We start from the raw sequence: 19071 nt of genomic DNA on the forward strand, positions 1-19071 counted from the left end.
AGTGAGCCCCCAGAGAAAAGCAGTCAGTCACTCCTGTCTCCCCGGTCTCCGGCCACACTGCGTGCTCACCCACCCTGTGACCGAGTGTTTCTATCTCTGGCACCCGACCCAGTGTGGAGTCTCCAAACCCAGCAGATCCCTGAGGTGCGCTCCTGCCCCGCTCCTCTCTGAGAGGAAGGGGAGTTTCCCCAGATCTGCCACTTGTTGGGACCCTGCTGGAAGAGCAGTGGCCTGACTGTCCCACTGATTATGGCTTGTGGCAACCCCGAGCTGAGAGCCTGGGCCTTGGCTCCATCTCTGCAGCCGGCTTCCCTGCTCCGATACCTGGGAGCTCTGTCACTCTCGGGCACCCCCGGTCTTTCTGTGGCCCCGAGGGTCCTGAGACCACACTGTCCCAGTGAGGGTTCTACCCCCCCGCTTAGCCACTGGAGCGAGGTCCCTCAGCGGAGCCGACTTCTAAAAGTTCCAATTTTGTGCTCTGCTGCTCTGTCACTTGCCAGAGCGACCAACGGAGGCCCCCTCCCCCACCATCTATCCTCCTGAATATCACCTCGGATTCACTTCTCTGCACATCCTACCTTCCAGAAAGTGGTCGCTTTTCTGTTCAGAGGTTGTTGCTATTCTTTTCTTCGATCTCCTGTTGAGTTCGTAGGTGTTCAGAATGGTTTGATCCCTATTCAGCTGAATTCCTGGGACCAGACGAAATCCAGGTCTCCTACTCCTCCACCATCTTGCTCTGCCCCCAATCACAGGTGCCCCTAATTTTTAAACTCTAAGAAATGGGTGAGATTTAGCAAATACTTTTTTTTTTTTTTTTTTGAGAGAGTGCCACGGATGTGAGGTGGAGACAGAGAGAATCTTAAGCAGGCTCCACAGGCAGTGAGGGGAGCATGACGAGGGGCTTAATCTCACCACCCTGAGATCATGATCTGAGCCAAAGTCAAGAGTCAGTTGCTTAACTGACTGAGTCACCCAGGCGCCCCTCAAATACTCTTTTAGATTCATACTGGAGTCATCATTTTCTTTGCTTATAAATGTGAAATGTTGGGTTATTCTTTGTAACATGAGGCTTACATGTTTGGAGGACAGAAGAAAGTGATTTAGTTCTATATGAAGTGTTAGTTGCTTTTTAGCCAGGAGACCCAGCCAAAATGAGAGTCTGATTCTGGTAGGTCATTTTCACTTAGAGAAAGCAAGATACAGCAGACAGTTGTTGATAATAGTCTAATTATTCTCTGGTGAGAGGATACAGCTGGTTAGGGATAACTCAAGTGAGTTCTAGCTCCTGGGTGGGCAGGAGACAAAAGTAGTAGATATAAGTGAACGAAAAAACCCCTTAAGTGTACATGGAAGTTCTTTCACATCTGTTGATTGGAAATGTGTTTTGGGCTTCACTGTGAGACTTTTAATATGTATATCCTGTTTTATCATTTTTAAAAAAATTATTGAAGTGATTATATCCTGTGAAACTTGGCAAATGTATACAAATCAAGTACACTTGTCACCTCTTCTTTCAATGTAACTTTTATATGAAATAGTCACCAGTTAACAGTTCTCAAACCACCACCAAAAAAAAGAGACAAAAGTAGTATTCAGTAGGTTATCCACTCTTGGCAGGGTCTTACATGGCTGGGTGAAATGATTGTGACCTTGCAGCTAGTGATTACTTACTCTGGATGTTTATGTGGTATTGCCATGGGCAAATTTTATGCCCATTCTGTTCATATAAAGCAGGAATACATTTATCAAGCCAGAAAAATCAGGTGTTGGCCAATGGCGACTTTTAAATAAATGTATATATATATATATATATATATACATATATATGTATATTTTTATCCCAATACCTTCGCAAGGCCCTACATGATCTGGCGTCCATACTTCCCTCTTGCTGCTCTCTCAGGCCCAAACTGCTTCAGCTACATGACCTCTGTGCTGTGTGAACACACTCAGCCTGTTCCTGCTTCTAGGCCATTATACCTGTAGTACCTCTCTGACTAGAAAATTCTCTTCTCTATACCTTCATGTGGCTCATTCCTTCCTGTAAGTCTCTACAGAATACTAGTCCTCAGAGAAGCCTTCCCTGGCTACCCTTTCCAAAACAGCCACTCTTTACTCATGCTCAGTTATTGCTATCTGAAATAGATTTTTTTTTTGTCTGCTCTCCTAAAGGAATATAAAGTTCTATGAAAGTAGAAACTTTGCCTTTTTATCACTTCTACACAGATGAGTACCTAGCACATTGTAGGAACTCAAAATATCTGTAGTACATCTTACAGGTATTTTGGAGATACCAGGGAAATTATCAGTCATTAACAAAGTACTTTGTCACGGGGAAGGGGACCTGGTATTAAAGTTTTGAGTTCTTTCCGTATCTCCCCTAAATGGTATATTCTTTCAGTGTGTTTTGTAATACTTGTTGATAATTTGCTTGACTTTTATAATGTTCATAAATAAGTTTCAAGATACAACTTTGAAATGGAACCTTTGATTTATCTTTTACCTGAAATTCTTGTACATTCTGCTTTTTTTATTGACCAAAAAAAAAGATAAAATACACTCTCGTACTACCAAAATCACTGAATTAGCCTTGTGACTGTTCAAAAAACTATTTATCCTTCTAGCTTAAAAGAAACAGTTGGGTAAAATGGAACCAGCAGTGGCTTTTGATGAGTATAAGAGTACCCATTTGGTCATCTTTGCTTAAGATGGCTCTACCTTTTTTTTTTTAAGATTATTTATTTATTTGAGAGTAAGAGTACGTGAGAGCACAGGGAGGGGCAGAGGGAGAGAGAAACTTTAGCAGACTCCTCGCTGAGCTCAGCCTGATGTGGGGCTTGATCTCAAGACCCTGAGATCATGACCTGAGCTCAAACCAAGAGTCGAGGCTTAACCCAACTATGCCACCCAGGGGCCCCAAGATGGCTCTACCTTTTATAATTTAATCCCAATTTGAGTAAACATTGGTATTGGGAAAATACGGGATATTTTAGATTGAAGCAAAATACCACAGAAGATAATCCTAGGAAAGTAAACATGTTGATTCTTTTTTTTTTTTTTAAGATTTTATTTATTTATTTGACAGACAGCAAGAGAGGGAACACAAGCAGGGGGAGTGGGAGAGGGAGAAGCAGGCTTCCCGCTGAGCAGGGAGCCCAATGTGGGGCTCAATCCCAGGACCCCGAGATCATGACCTGAGCAAAGGCAGCTGCCCGACGACTGAGCCACCCAGGTGCCCCAAATATGTTGATTCTTCAGAGTATTAGATACTACAGAGTATTTGTGCTTTTATTTTCATAGCTTAAAAAATATTCAGGTTTTGGGGCACCTGGGTGGCTCAGTTGTTAAGCGTCTGCCTTCGGATCAGGTCGTGTTCCCAGGGTCCTGGGATTGAGCCCCACATCGGGCTCCCTGCTCGGCAGGAAACCTGCTTCTCCCTCTCCCAGTCCCCCTGCTTGTGTTCCCTCTCTCGCTGTGTTGCTCTCTGTCAAATAAAATCTTTAAAAAAAAAAAAATTGAGGTTCCGTAACAGCAAAAGATTGAATAAATAACATGTGTTCATATTACTGGAATACCACCCAGCTTTTTTGATAAAAGATCTGTATGTAATGACTTTGAGACAAGCTGTCCATGATTGTTTTTTTTTCCTTTCAAGTTTTTATTTAAATCCCAGTTTGTTAACATATGTCCATGATTGTTTTAAAGGGAAAAACAGTAATCTCTGGAATGTGAGGTTTAAGGGGAACGTTTACTTTTTAATGCCACATATTTTGATTTTGCACATTTTCCAGTCCAGTTCTAAGATTTAAAACTAACGTGTATATCTTAATGGAATGGAGTTTCTCTGTTTTATATATTTGCTTCTAGTACCATCATTTTTTTAATACACAATGTGTGATAGTGACAAAGACATTTTTTCCCTAATTACTTAGAATCTTATTAATATTGTATGAAATACTAACCTTTTTTCTTCCCCTTGGGTACCATTCTAGAATTTTCTGAAAAAATTGGAACAATCTTTTATGTGTGTCTGCTGCCAGGAGCTAGTTTACCAGCCTGTGACAACAGATTGCCTCCATAATGTCTGTAAAGTAAGTAGATTTCTTTCTCATTTTCCCTTGTTTAGACAAGAGGGTTCACTAACCTCCAGACATGTTTTTAGCATGTAAAGCATTTTTCCATGAAACAGAACAGTTGTGGAACCTTGTCAACTAAAAACATTTCGTTACATTTTGGCAATAATGCGTGTTTCAATTCTACAGTAATAGTCAAATATGTATAGTTGAGGTATTCTATCATGTTTGGAGTTACTGAGGAGAGGTTGAAATGGAGAAGAAAGTAAGGTGGTGTTGCTGTTTTCTATGTTAGAGCTTATGTACGTTTCATATATTATAGGGCAAACTGAATTCCATCCACATAATGGAATCTAAAACATTCTGTCTGGCAGCATTCCCAGAGGGGTTGAATATTGTATTATTAGTGTGGTGTAAAGGGAAAAACTGAGTTTTAGTCAAACCAAGGTTGGAATCCTGCTCTACTGCTCAGTGGTTATGTGCCCTGACCTAACTTCTGAACTTTAGTTTCTTTTGTGGAATGGAAGTAAACCTTTCGCATATGTTTGTGCCTGACCTATATATTTCTGGAAGACACATTCTGCGTTTAAGTGATTTGATGAAACGTATAACTTAGTTCTAAGTAGAGGAGTCCTAAATTTTTTTTTAGGTGTTCTGTCATGAAAGATCAGGATTAAAATCCAACCTAGAAGATGAGGCTAGTGGAAACTATACATAAATTCTAACACTCTCATTTTATTGGATGAGGAAATTAAAGGACACAAAAGTTAAAGTCTCACAGTATGTGCTAGAAGTGGAACCTGAAGCCATGTCTATAGAGTAGTTTTCATAGTGCAGATTCAGACCTTTACAGTTGTTCATCCTAAGTTTCTAGTTCCTATTTAAAAGTCATTGACTTTTCTACATGCTATTACTGTTATGAAATTGGGTATGTTTTTGTTTTTGTTGTTTTTTGGTTTTGCCTTAGGATTGCTTACAGCGCTCCTTTAAGGCTCAAGTTTTCTCCTGCCCTGCTTGTCGGCATGATCTTGGCCAGAATTATCTCATGATTCCCAATGAGATTCTGCAGACTCTACTTGACCTTTTCTTCCCTGGCTACAGCAAAGGACGATGATTTGTCTACTTCTGTGTTGCTCTTGATGGCTTTTTGGACAGTAAAGAATCTAAAATGATTGGGGGGAGGGACTGGGGAGGGTGGAAGCGCAATGGTGGACCATATCTCTCACGTTCTGAAGCAGCTAATCCTCTTTCCTACATAGCCATTATCTTGTGTGTGTAGTAAGAGGCCCATTTCTCAACTGTCTTTTAAATATCAAAAGGTAGTTCCTGTCAGTAACAACTAGTTTTAAATGAGTAAAAAGTCAAAGCCTCAGCTCTAGTTGATATCCAAGTTATGATTTATTTTGCAACTACCTCAGGACAGAAAAGACTTATGGGGATTTTTTAAATCATTGAGTAATTAGTTAAATGAAATTTTAGCTACGCACTGCCTCCCAAATATTAGTTGTGCCTGGTTTGTGTAATTTGATTTTACAGAGGAAATGACACTCAAGATCTTTGGAACGCAGCTTCTGTATTGTGCATAATACATTTTTAATGTCTTCTTCCATTACAATGTGTTTTGCAAGGACAGGTTCATTTTTTAGCCCATTTTGTGAGCTCCATTGTGCTTTTTTCTGGTGTTTTATGCAAGTTGACTACTAATGACTAATGAGAACAATATGAATGCATTGTTGCTGCATTAGTGTAATGTGGTGTGGTTTTGCACTTAAAAGAGGTATTCAGATGCTCTAGTTGTAAATGTTCATGAAAAGCCTCTTCTGTACTAGTCAAACTGCTTTTAGTGAGTCTCACCAGTGGTTTTACATCTGCAGAGCATTGAGGGCTGGGCTGACTTTTGAGAGAACTGAAATTGCTTCATATTGTGATCCTAAATTTTATATTCACTATATTCCCTAAAGTATACCTTAATAAATATTTTATGACCAGAAAAATAGCTCATCTTGCTTCACTTTTTTACATTTGTCTGGCTTATAGTACATATTTTTAAGAATCACTTCCAGAGTATTTCATTGTATATTTTAAAACAGACGTTTTCTATAATTCTCTATTCTTGATTTTTTGGTAATACGAACTAGTATGAAATCTGGGTTTGATTTTTTCTTTACTTTTACTAAATTGGAAAAATTTTCAAAATAAGTACCTAGTGACTGTTCTTTTATCTATAACAACTTCAGTCTTGCATTGTTTTAGTATTATCAGTGCTACTTATTTCACTGCCATGAGAAAACATCTTTCTAGTCTCTGAAAGTATATTGTTATATTTTCATCAGTTTTAATGATTGTTATATTTTCATCAAAGTTTTAATATGATAAAAAGTTTAATATGAGAAAACATCTTTTTCTAGTCTCTGAAAGTATATTGTTATATTTTCGTCAAAGATTTAATCAGTTTTCCTGCTTCTGGATTCAGAGCCACATATAGCGCCAATATTTATTGAATATTGCTTTGCACTAGTCACTTGTACGTTTTTATGTGTATTCATTTCATCCTCCTGACAACCTTTAGAGGAAGGTACTATTATCCCCATCTTATGGATGAACATCAGAGGTACAGAAAGGTTAAGAAACTTGCCAAAGTTCGTACATCAAGGAAGTGTCACAGCTGTGCTAGAAACAGGCGCGAACGCTGGCAATCTTACTTCTGGGCTATATAAACTCTTACATTTGAATGTAAAACTAGCCAAGCTAGTTTGGGTGCTTTTCCTGCCTTCAATTAAATTCAAAATCAGGTCCTGGGGATCACTTACAGCATAGTGATTGGAACTGTTTTTACTTAGGGCTAGTTATGGACACTGGAATACTTTTCATTTTGAAGACTCAAATAGGGCCTTTTTAGATTAACATTAATCATTAAATTGCATCATCTAGTGTTGTATTTCCTTTGGCACTGACCATCTCTCTGTGTGAAGGGTGGGAAACAAACATCTCCCAGTTCCAGCTACTTGAACTGGTTTAGTTCTGCTTTTATTAGCAAAATAAGTGATTCCCACAGTTAAGCTGTGTTTTGTCTTAACTTTGCTATAATATTATGGACTAGGAAAGAAAGTGGATTCCAGCTTAACATGTTCAGGAGCCAAGAATGGCCCAAAACTAAGCAATTTTATGTTGCTTTTAAACTTTTTCAAAAGACCTCAGGTTTTTTTACATAAATATTTTGGTTCGATATGAAAGATACAGACTTTTAGGAAATAACCACAATACCTTTGCCACACATGTAAAAAAAAAAAAAAAAATTAACAGTTATATCATCAAATATCTAGTAAATTTCAAATTTCCATTGTCTAAAATGTCATGTATAGATATTTTAGGTTTGTTTATGTCAGGATCCAAATAAGGACCTTACATTGTTATTAATTGCTATCACTTATGTGTCTTTTAATCTGTATATGTCCCTTCAATTTTCCTTTACTTTTTGCAATTTGTATGTTTAAATTATTCTGGAGCCTTTCTGACAGAGCAAGATTTTGCTGATTATAACCATGTGGTATGGTCTAACCTGTTCCTCTTTATTCTATGCAAATTGGTAATTGGAATTCAAGCATGACCAGATTCAGGTTTGATCCACTGCCCCCACACCCCCCACACTCCCCACACCCTGGGCCAAGACTTCTTCATAGGTGGTATGGTTATTCCTTCAGGTGGTATATAGTATTTGGTTGTCTCTTAGGCTCAAGTTTGAAAGAGTAGCTTCTCACTGGATTCTGTTATATGTAGTAGGTTACAGTGATTGCTGTTAAGTACTCAGCCACTTTCATATGGGTAGGATTTTTTTTCTAATTAGCGTAAGCAGGGCCTCTAGTTGTAGAACTCATTCTAAATAATATCGTTCATTCAACAAATATGTGCATGCTAGTATGTTTAAGAATAGAAAAAGGGCGCCTGGGTGGCTCAGTTGGTTAAGCGACTGCCTTTGGCTCGGGTCATGGTCCTGGAGTCCCAGGATCGAGTCCCCCATCGGGCTCCCTGCTCAGTAGGGAGTCTGCTTCTCCCTCTGACCCTCTCCCCTCTCATGCTCTCTCTCTCATTCTCTCTCTCAAATAAATAAATAAAATCTTTAAAAAAAAAAAGAATATTAGGTAAACTTTGGGGAGTTGGCAATCAAACAGCCTAAGCTCTCTCATAAACTTGTTATGACAGTTTGGCTAACAGAAAGGGGGACCTGCCTGTATTATAGCTTTGGATTTTAGTATAGAGCCTACATATGAACTGAAGAGAGATCTGCTCTGACTTGCCCACTGTGTACTATTTCTTTTCTGCTTATTAGGGACCGAACCATTTCCCATTCTTCAGGACACCCTGAAATGTAGAGCTCATGACTCTACCTGATTTTAGGGAATTGAGCTTGATAATTCCCTTATCACCAGCTTAAACTGGGAAGAGTTTTCCATGCTTATCTCCTGTATGCTGACTGGTCCACACACCAGATGTTTGAATCCCTGAAAGAACTGATTATTTAGTAACCTGGATTGATCAGACAGTACAAAGAAAAAAATACAAACACAAACACAAAATATCAAGAACTAGCTAGAGGGACCAGGAATGCAGACCAAGTTACAACTATTAAAAAAATGAATGAAAGAATGAATTTTACACTATATCCTCAAGTATAAAACTGCATTGCATTGCTAGAATAACAATAAGGTGCTGTGTGAAGAGTAGTTTGAGATTAAAATTCTCGGAAGTAAATGATTGAAAACAAAAATGTAACAGACAGTGGACAAAATCTGAACATATTACTGAGTATTCCATTATATATGGATGTTCCACAGTTTGTTTATTCATCTGGTGATGGATATTTGAGTTTCTAGGATTTTGCTATTATAAATAGCTGCTATGAACTTTCATCTGTAAGTCTTTGGGAAATAGTTTGCAAGTTTCCTATCAAATATGTTCTTACCATATAATCCATCAATTTCATTAGTATTTACTCAAAACAAATGAAGAGATGTTCTCAAGTGGTTTATACCATTTTACACTCCTGCCAATCATGTATGAGAGTTCTGGTTGCCCCACATACTAACACTTTGCTTTTGTCCTCTTCATTGTAACCATTCTGGAGGATATGTAGCTTCTGTGGACACAGGAGTGGGTTGAATATATAGTGACCAGAATGATGGGTAGTCATCAGTACTGTTCTTCTGGTATTTCTGGCTCTCAAGTGCATGTGTTAGGATTATATATCTTAGCCTCCTTGTGGTTGGCTAGGGTCATGTGACCAGTTAATCAGTGAGCTGTTTAATAAATGCTGTGTGTCACTTCAAGACAGTGTTGTTTTTTTTTTTTAAGATTTTATTTATTTGAGAGAGAATGAGAGCATGAGAGGGAAGAGGGTCAGAGGGAGAAGCAGACCCCTGCTGAGCAGGGAGCCCAATGTAGGACTCGATCCCGGGACTCCAGGATCATGACCTGAGCCGAAGGCAGTCGCTTAACCAACTGAGCCACCCAGGCGCCCAAGACAGAGTGTTTCATCGCCTTACAGAATTTTTTGGGTTTTTTTTTTTTCTCCCTTCCATGGAGATCAGTAGTACCCAGACAGCTTTTCTAATAACATGGGTCCCAGAGTGAGGATGATATAGAGTTCCCCTGCCCAGCTTACAATGGACAGGTAACCATGAGTGAGAAGTAAATCTTTTTAACAACCTGACGTTTTTGAGTTAACATGACCTAGCCTATCCTGACTAATGGAAGCATTCCTAAATTCCTCAGTTTCTCAGTAGACAAGGAATTGAATTTTTTAATTAGTGTTTTCATAATTTAGAACTAGAACTTCCACTATGTTTAAATTTTTTCATCTCGAAGTCAGTTGACTACAAGCTATTGATTGGTTGATGGTGTGGTAGGCAACCTGTAAGATGGTCCCTGATGATCTCCAGCACCTCATCTTCATTCCCTGTTGTAATCTCTTCCCTTTGAGTGTGGGCTAGACTTGTTTTTTTTTTAAGATTTATTATTTACTTATTTTAGAGAGAGCAGGGGTGGGGTGAGAGTTGTTTTTTTTTTAAGATTTTATTTTTCAGAGCATGAGCACAAGCAGGGGGAGAGGCAGGCAGAAGGAGAAGCAGGCTCCTTGCCAAGGAAGGAACCTAATGCGGGACTCGATCCCAGGACCCTGGAATCATGACCTGAGCCAAAAGCAGATGCTTAACCAACTGAGCCACCCAGGCATCCCGAGAGGGAGTCTTAAGCAAACTCCACGCTGAGGATGAAACCCAATGTGGGGCTCGATCTCATGACTCCGAGATTATGAACTGAGCTGAAACCGAGAGTTGGACACTTAACTGACTGCGTCACCCAGGCACCCCTGGACTTATTCTTGTAATGAATAGGATGTAGCCAAAGTGATGGGATATCACTTCCAAAGTTAGATTAAAACTAATGTGGCTTCCATTTTGGGTACCCTCTCTTATTCACTCAGAGAAGCCAACTCCTGTGTTTTGAGCTACCTTATGGAGAGGCCCATGTGGCAAGAAACTGTTGTCTCCAGCCAATAGCCAACAAGGTCCTAAAGCCACGGGAGTGAGCTTGGAAGTGGATTTTTCCCCAGTTGAGCCTTGAGGTGACTTCACCATTCATTCCAGTTGAGACACCCTGAGCCAGAGGTCCCAGCTAAGCTACTGGATTCCATACCCACAGAAACTGTGATAAGGAATGTTGTTTTTAATTACTAAATTTTGGGGTAATCTGTTATGTAGCAATACATGACTAATACAGATAGGGTAGCCCTAAGTGTCAGTTTGCCCAGGACAAACCCAAGTTGTATTCGTTATTACAGAGTGATTATGAATACAATTCACTTTTCCTCTTGTATAGTGTCTCAGCAGTCCCTCTCAAAATAACACCAGCATTTTTCACAGAACTGGAACAAACAATTCTGAAATCTGTATGGAACCAGGAAAGACCCCAAATAACCAAAGTAATGTTGAAAACCAAATCTGGAGGCATCACAATTCCAGACTTAAACCTCTATTACAAAGCTGTAATCATCAAGACAGCATGGTACTGGCACAAAAGCAGACACATAGATCAATGGAACAGAATAGAGAGCCCAGAAATTGACCCTCAACAGTATAGTCAACTCATCTTCGACAAAGCAGGAAAGAATACGCAAAGGGAAAAAGATAGTCTAACAAATGGTGTTGGGAAAATTGGACAGCCACATGCAGAAGAATGATACTGGACCACTTTTTTTTTTTTTTTAAGGTATTATTTGGGGCACCTGGGTGGCTCGGTTAAGCATGTGCCTTTGACTCAGGTCATGATCTGAGGTTCCTGGGATTGAGCCCCACGTCAGCCTCCCTGCTCAGTGGGGAGTCTGCTTCTCCCTCCTCCTCTCCCCCCCACCCCGTTTATGGGTGTGCATGTGCTCTCTCAAATAAAATCTTTTTAAAAAATATTTATTTGAGAGAAAGGGGGGGGAGGGGCAGAGGGAGAGAATCTTAAGCAGATTCCGTGCTAAGCGGGAAACCCTATGTGGGGCTTGATCCTGGGACCCTGAGAATATGACCTGAGCCAAAGTCAGACGCTTAACTGAACCCCGGACCACTTTCTTATGCCATATACAAAAATAAATTCAAAATGGATAAAAGACCTAAATATGAGACAGGAATCCATCAAAATCATACAGGAGAACACAGGAGCCTCTTTGACCTTGGCTGCAGCAACTTCTTGCTAGACACGTCTCCAGAGGCAAGAGAAACAAAAGCAAAAATAAACTATTGGGACTTCATCAGGATAAAAAGCTTTTGCACAGCAAAGGAAACAGTCAACAAAACCAAAAGACAGCTGACAGAATGGGAGAAGATATTTGCAAATGACAGATAAAGAGCTAGTATCCAAAATCTATAAAGAACTCCTCAAACTCAGCAACCAAAAGTAACAAAAAATCCAGTCAAGAAATGGGCAGAAGACGTGAACAGACATACAATGGCTAGCATACACACGAAAGACATAAAAGTGGCTAACATGCACATGAAAAACAACATCACTGGTTACCAGGGAAATGCAAATAAAAACTACAGTGAGATATCATCTCACGCCTGTCAGAATGGCTAAAATCAACAGCACAAGAAACAACAGGTGTTTGTGAGGCTGTAGGAAAAGGGGAACCCTCATGCACTATTGGTGGGAATGCAACTGGTACAGCCACTCTAGAAAACAGCGTGAAGTTTCCTTAACATTAAAAATAGAACTACCCTGTGATCCAGCAATTGCACTACTATGGATTTATCCAAAGGCTACAAAAAGTGATTCAAAGGGGCACATGCACCCCAATGTTTTTATAGCAGCAATGTCCACAATAGCCAAAACTTGGAACACATGTCCATTGACAGATGAATGGTATAAAGAAGATACACACACACACACACACACACACAAAAGAATATTAGCCATCAAAAAGAATGAGATCTTGTTATTTGCAACAATGTGGATGAAACTAGAGGGTATTATGCTAAGCAAAATAAGTCAGAGAAAGACAAATATATGATTTCATTCATATGTGGAATTTAAGAAACAAAAAAGATGAACATAGGGGAAGGGAAGGGAGAATAAGATCAAAACAGAGAGGGAGGCAAACCATATGAGACTCAACTCTAGGAAACAAACTGAGGGTTGCTGGAGGGGAGGTGGGGGGGGGGATGGGGTAATTGGGTGATGTGCATGAAGGAGGGCACGTGATGTAATCAGCAACTGATGTATGCAACTGATGAATCACTCAATACTACCCCTGAAACTAATAATACACTGTATGTTAACTAGAATTTAAATGAAATCTAAAAATATATAAAGTGCCCCAGTTTAGGGGTCCCTGGGTGGCTCAGTGGGTTAAGCATCTGACTCTTGATTTCTGCTTAGGTCATGATCTCAGTCGTGGAATCGAGCCCCACGTTGGGCTCCACACTCAGCAGGGAGTCTGCTTGAGATTCTCTCCCTCTCCCTCTGTCCCTTTCCCCACTCACCTGCTTGCTCTTGAACTCTCTCTAAACAAAATCTTTTTTTTAAGACTTTATTTATTTATTTGACAGAGAGAGTGAGCACAAGCAGGGGGAACTGCAGGCAGAGAGAGAGGGGTAAGCAGGCTCCCCGCAGAGCAGGGAGCCAGACTCAGGGCTCGATCCCAGGACCCTGAGATAATGACCTGAGCCAAAAGCAGACGCTCAACCAACTGAGCCACCCAGGTGCCCCCAGATAAAATCTTTTTGAAAAATAAAGTGCCCTAGTTTAGGTAAGATCACCTTATTGATAGACTCAATTAAGGTCTCTAATGACTGGTGTGGGATCAAGCATCAAGTCAGGCTCCATGCTCAGCACAGAATCTGCTTGTGTTTCCCTCTGCTTCTCTCTCCTCTCTCTCTCTCTCTCTCTCTCAAATACGTAAGTCTTTTTAAAAAAATCTCTAATGACTGGAGCACCTGGGTGGCTCAGTCAGTTGAGTGTTGGTCTCAATCTCAGCTCAGGTCTTGATCTCACAATCATGAGTTCGAGCCCCACATTGGGCTCCTCACTGGGTGTGAAACCTATTAAAAAAAAAAAAAAAACTCTAATGACCTAACCCTGAATTCACTTTGTTTCTGAAAGTATTCTTTCCCTCATACCCAGGAATTTAACTCAATAGCATTCTCTCCTTAAGAAAATACAGATATTTTTTAAAGATCTCTGGTGAATTGCCATAGATGAAAAATGATACAAGTGGAAAGCATAGCGAATTTCTGTTTGAAGGGCACCTGGGTGGCTCAGTAGGTTAAGTGTCTGCCTTTGGCTCGGGTCGTGATCCCAGGGTCCTGGGATTGAGTCCCATATCGGGCTCCCAGCTCAGTGGGGAGCCTGCTTCTCCCCCTCCCTCTGCCACTCCCCCTTGCTTGTGCTTGCTCTCTCTCAAATAAGATCTTTAAAAAAAATAAAATTTGGGGGCACCTGGGTGGCTCAGTCATTAAGCGTCTGCCTTCGGCTCAGGTCATGATCCTGGGGTCCTGGGATCAAGCCCCGCATCGGGCTCCCTGCTCAGCAGGAAGCCTGCTTCTCCCTCTCCCACTCCCCCTGCTTGTGTTCCCTCTCTCACTGTGTCTCTGTCAAATAAATAAATATTTTAAAAATAAATAAATAAAATAAAATTTGTTTGGGTCTTCTGTAAATCTCTTGTTCAAATTGGGATTTTCCTGGTCTTGATATGATGAGTAATTTTGCATTGTATCCTGCACATTTTGAGTGTTATGAAACTCTTGTTCCTATTTAAATCTTCTATTTTATAAGACAGTCAAACCGTTTAGGTTCAGAATGCGTATTCTGTCCCACTTATGTGGTTCATTGTCAATTTAATTTTCTAAGCTTTTGTTTGCATTGCTATTCTGGTCTGCATCCACTTGGGTCTTACCCAGAAGCCAATCTGAAACCTAGGCAATAGTCCACTCATAGTTCATTTTGCTGTGTTGATTATGGTTAATTTCATGCATGGTCTGCTTGAGGAACTCCCCAAGACTTCATATACAGATTTAAAGGAACCCTTTCTCCAGCTCCCTTCTCTCTATAATTCTCCTTCAATCTCCAGTGGAGATGGTTAAGGTGCTGCCTCTTTGCAGTTGGTCACTTAGTGCAGGGCAGGGTGGGCTGCAAAGCTCCTCCCCATGGGCCTGGCCACATCAGTGCCTAGGGGAATGGGTGTTCACCAGGAGTGGGACAGGAAATCAACTGGGTTTTTCCTACAGGTCACCCTGTTCCCATTCCTTTGGCTTTGAGGGCAGGCTTTGTGGGGGGTGGGGGCAGCAGCAAGTAGCAATGCCCATTGATGTTTTTGGGTTGTAGACTTCCTTTGCACCCAAGCCAAGAGAAGGTAAAAAGAAGGCAAAAGAAGAACCCCAGGAAACTTACTGCCAGATCATTCCTCAAGTTCCAAAATGCCTAGCCAGGCTACCATTTTCTCACCTTTCAGAGTCCTGATTGTTGCTTTATGTATTTCATCCAGGGTTTTTAGTTATATTTAGCAGCAGAGATAGAGTGGAATATACTTACTTTAACTTGTGTGAATCTTGAAGTCCCCCAAGTAGCCTTTCAAAAACGGATTTTTATCTACTAAGAAACCAAAATACATTTAACATTAAAGGAACTCTATTTGAGAGGAAACTAACATTAAGCACTTATGTATCAGACCCACTATACTAAGTAATATTAAAACTTTCCAACAAACCAACCAATAAGATAATTTCCTTTTATTATAAAACACACATGAGCCAGGGGTAGGAAAGTAACATCTATGCCATGTTCTATCCCTGTTGGGGTTTTTGCTTTTTTTTTTTTTAAAGATTTATTAGAGCACACGAGAGAGAGGGGCAGAGGGAGAGAAGCAGATTCCCTGCTGAGTGCGGAGCCCAAACTCCAACCAAATGCTCAATCTCATGAGCCAAAATCAAGAGTCAGATGCTTAACCAACTGAGCCACCCAGGTGCCCCTGCCTGCTTGTTTTTAATATATGAAAAATTACAAAGAAATTGTAACAAACACTTTGCATATAGACTACTCAGTATCATAGTTAACGTATTTGTTTTTAAATAAAGCCAAAATACTACAAATGAAGTTGACAACTTTCATTCCTCATCCTGCCCATATTTCCCTCCCCCATCCGAGGAAATTATCCTCAATTTAGTGATGCCTTCTCAGTTTTACTTGTTATTATGTATTCATATATAGGTATTCATAAAATACAGTATTTCAAGTGTTAAGTTTTATGTAAATGGTATATTGTATTTATTCTGCATTTTGCTTTTTCACCAACTCTATGCTTTGGGTAGTTTTCTCTTTTTTTTTTTGTTTTTTTTGTTTTGTTTTTTTAATTTTTTTATAGTCTTCTCTTTTAAAAAAGGTAAATTTAGGGGCGCCTGGGTGGCTCAGTCATTAAGCGTCTGCCTTCAGCTCAGGTCATGATCCCAGGGTCCTGGGATCGAGCCCCGCATTGGGCTCTCTGCTTGGCGGGAAGCCTGCTTCTCCCTCTCCCCCTGCTTGTGTTCCCGCTCTCGCTGTGTCTCTTTCTGTCAGATAAATAAAAAATCTTTAATAAAAAATAAAAAAGGTAAATTTATTATACTGAAATATTTAGACTTACTGCTCTCGTTGCATTTTGTTTTCTATTTATTTTTATTATGAAAAGAGCAGGTATAATTCCTGACTTGCCTTTCCTTCTTGTCCTTACCTTTAAAGAGGGTTTGAACCTGCCCTCTTCCCCTTGCACTGGACCAAAAGTTATTCACATATTCAATCAGTTATTATTATTTTTTACTCTTTTATAATTTTATTTTTTATTTGAGAAAGAGAGGGAGAGAGAGACCAGCACACTCCTCACTGAGCAGAAAGCCAAAGCAAGGCTCTATCCCAGGACCCTGAGATTATGACCTGAGCTGAAGTCAAGAGTCAGGCGTGCAACTGACTGAGCCACCCAGCTGCCCCAATTTTGTACTCATTCTTTTTTTTTATGTTAATCACCATACATCATTAGTTTTTGATGTAGTGTTCCATGATTCATTGTTTGCGTATAACACACGGTGCTCCACGCAGAACGTGCCCTCTTTAATACCCATCACCAGGCTAACCCATCCCCCCACCCCCTCCCCTCTAGAACCCTCAATTTGTCTCTGAGAGTCCATAGTCTTTCATGGTTTGTCTCCCCCTCCGATTTTCCCCCCTTCATTTTTCCCTTCCTATCTTTTTTTTAACATATAATGTATTATTTGTTTCAGAGGTACAGGTCTGTGATTTAGCAGTCTTACACAATTCACAGTGCTCACCATAGCACATTTTTGTATTCATTCTTAAGTTTTCAACATACCTATACTTTAAAGCATGTAAATATTTATAAAATGATCATTGTCTCTGTTTTTTTCCTGAATAATCTCACCCTATTTTTATTGCCCTTCAGATACCTTTTCTGATCTATTTTCCATGTGTTTATTATTTTAGTTAGAACTCTTTAAGACCTGAGGGCGCCTGGGTGGCTCAGATGGCTAAGCGTCTGCCTTCGGCTCAGGTCATGATCCCAGGGTCCTGGGATTGGGTCCTGCATCAGGCTCCCTGCTCAGTACAGAGCCTGCTTCTCCCTCTCCCTCTGCCATGCCCTCTGCTTGTGCTCTTCTGTCTATCTCTCTGTCAAATAAATAAATAAAATCTTAAAAAAAAAAAACCTCTTTAAGACCTGAGTTGTTTTTTAAAATGTGTGACTTACCGATTTACTGACAAGTTTTGTCTATTTCTTTGCTCAGTATTTCTTGTTGAATACTTAGAGATGTTTTTGTATCATAGACCTTCCAGTGAATGTCTATTTTCAGTAAATTTTCTCAATCTTTGCATGTCCTCTTTATTTTTCACACTGTTAGAAAAATTGGTTTGGTATAGATCTAGGTTGCTAGCTTTCTTTCTTCAGCATCTTATAGACATTCCATTGTGTTCTGACATTTCTAATTGCTGAAAACAGTTGGATGTCAATTTGTCATTGTTTTGAAGGATGTAGCTTCTCTAATAGCTTCTGAGTTTCACTGAAATCCATCTAGGTGTGGATTAGTTTTTATTTGCTTGTATTGGGACTCATTGTATACCTTTAAATTGGGAAGCATGTCTTCATTCTGGCAATTTTTTACTTTCTCCTAAAAACATTGTGCTTTTCCTCTGTCTCCTTGATCTGCTTTACCTTAACATCTCTTACATTTTTCATCTCTTTACCCACTCTCAGCTATATTCTAGGTGATTGCTCATATCTTTCTTATAATTCACTGAATTTTCTTTTTTAGTCTAGCCTACTGTTTAACCATCTAAATAAGTTATATTTGATTTTAAGAACTATTTTCTTGTAATTTTCTTTTCACATTTATCTATTCTTGTTTCATAATCTCCTGTTCTCATTTGTGGATTTTAGTCCTTGTGTTTTCTCTTTGAGCATTTAAAACATATTTATTTCAAAGTTGTTTTCTTTGTCATTTCCAGTTCCTTAAGTAAGAATTCTGCCATTTGTTGGTACTTAACGTTGAATTTCATTATGTTTTGTAAATTTGTGAGCTCATCTTCTGTGGCATTTTCTTCTCAAGAGGGTTTTCCTTATGGTTTATTTCTGGGTGCAGTCACTTCCTTTGGAGAAATTTTTAGATTTGTTTCTTCTAGGGCCTTTATAGGTTTCCTGAAACTGAACCAGTTGTTATGTGAATTGTATTGAATCTTTGTTTCCACCCATGGCCTCGGATGGAAAGCTTTGTTTTCTGCTATGACCTTGGGCCAGTAGATACTGATATTTCAGTTCTCCTATTGGAACAGGCTTTCCCAGTTTTGAACATGCCTCATTTCTGCTCCTTACTATCTATTATAAATACAGCCTTGATTCCTAACATTCATTCCCTGGCATTACTGAAACCCCAATCCTAAGACACACATCTAGTCCAGCCTCCTCCATGGCCCAGATGGTTTCAGGCCTTATGGGTTCCCTCTCATTTCTGCCACCTGGAGGTTTCCTTTTTCTTCCTCGATAACCAGTTCTTATTTTCCTGTTTTTTGTTTGTTTTTAATTGGGGGGAAGAAGAGTATCTTCCCAACCTGTCTGTTTGCAGCAGGGATAGTAACAGTTCCCACATCTGTGGAGTGTGTGTCCAAAAAGAAGAGTGCTGTCATTTTTCATCACTTCACTTCTCATGCACACTTTGGAGGTAAATGGCATTATGTCCATTTTACAGACAAGGTAAAGTGATTTCAGAGAGTTACCCTAAGTTACGGGTAGTTGGCAGCAGATAAAATTTAAACTCAAGGCTATGTGTTACTTTCTACTACTTTTTTTGCGTCACTGTTTTGTTTATTTACTACAGTATTTACTTTTAATTTATACCACATCCTTTTGCCCTTCTTTGAAAACCAGGTTTGGACACTATCTTAAAGAGAACTCATGTGCAACCTGACTAAATTTTATCTAAAAATA

At 39.7% G+C, this 19071-nt stretch overlaps 1 protein-coding gene across 3 annotated transcripts in view; it reads left to right on the forward strand.

Annotated features, from left to right (window-relative positions):
* The window catches only part of UHRF2 (ubiquitin like with PHD and ring finger domains 2), an 88008-nt gene extending 81939 nt beyond the window's left edge, over window positions 1-6069 (forward strand). For 2 of the 3 annotated variants that reach the window (XM_025887842.2, XM_025887843.2), the window contains 2 exons: window positions 3993-4091; window positions 5041-6069. In XM_025887842.2, the coding sequence (XP_025743627.1) occupies window positions 3993-4091; window positions 5041-5187 (246 nt within the window). In that variant the 3' untranslated portion in view covers window positions 5188-6069. The remainder of the gene's footprint in view (window positions 1-3992; window positions 4092-5040) is intronic. The other variant, XM_073880758.1, reaches the window with a different exon arrangement.
* Window positions 6070-19071: the final 13002 nt, after the last annotated feature.

This window comes from Callorhinus ursinus, unplaced genomic scaffold (assembly GCF_003265705.2).
Source record: "Callorhinus ursinus isolate GAN/ISIS: 27379988/994484 unplaced genomic scaffold, GSC_fseal_2.0 scaffold39, whole genome shotgun sequence".
Lineage (NCBI taxonomy): Eukaryota > Metazoa > Chordata > Mammalia > Carnivora > Otariidae > Callorhinus > Callorhinus ursinus.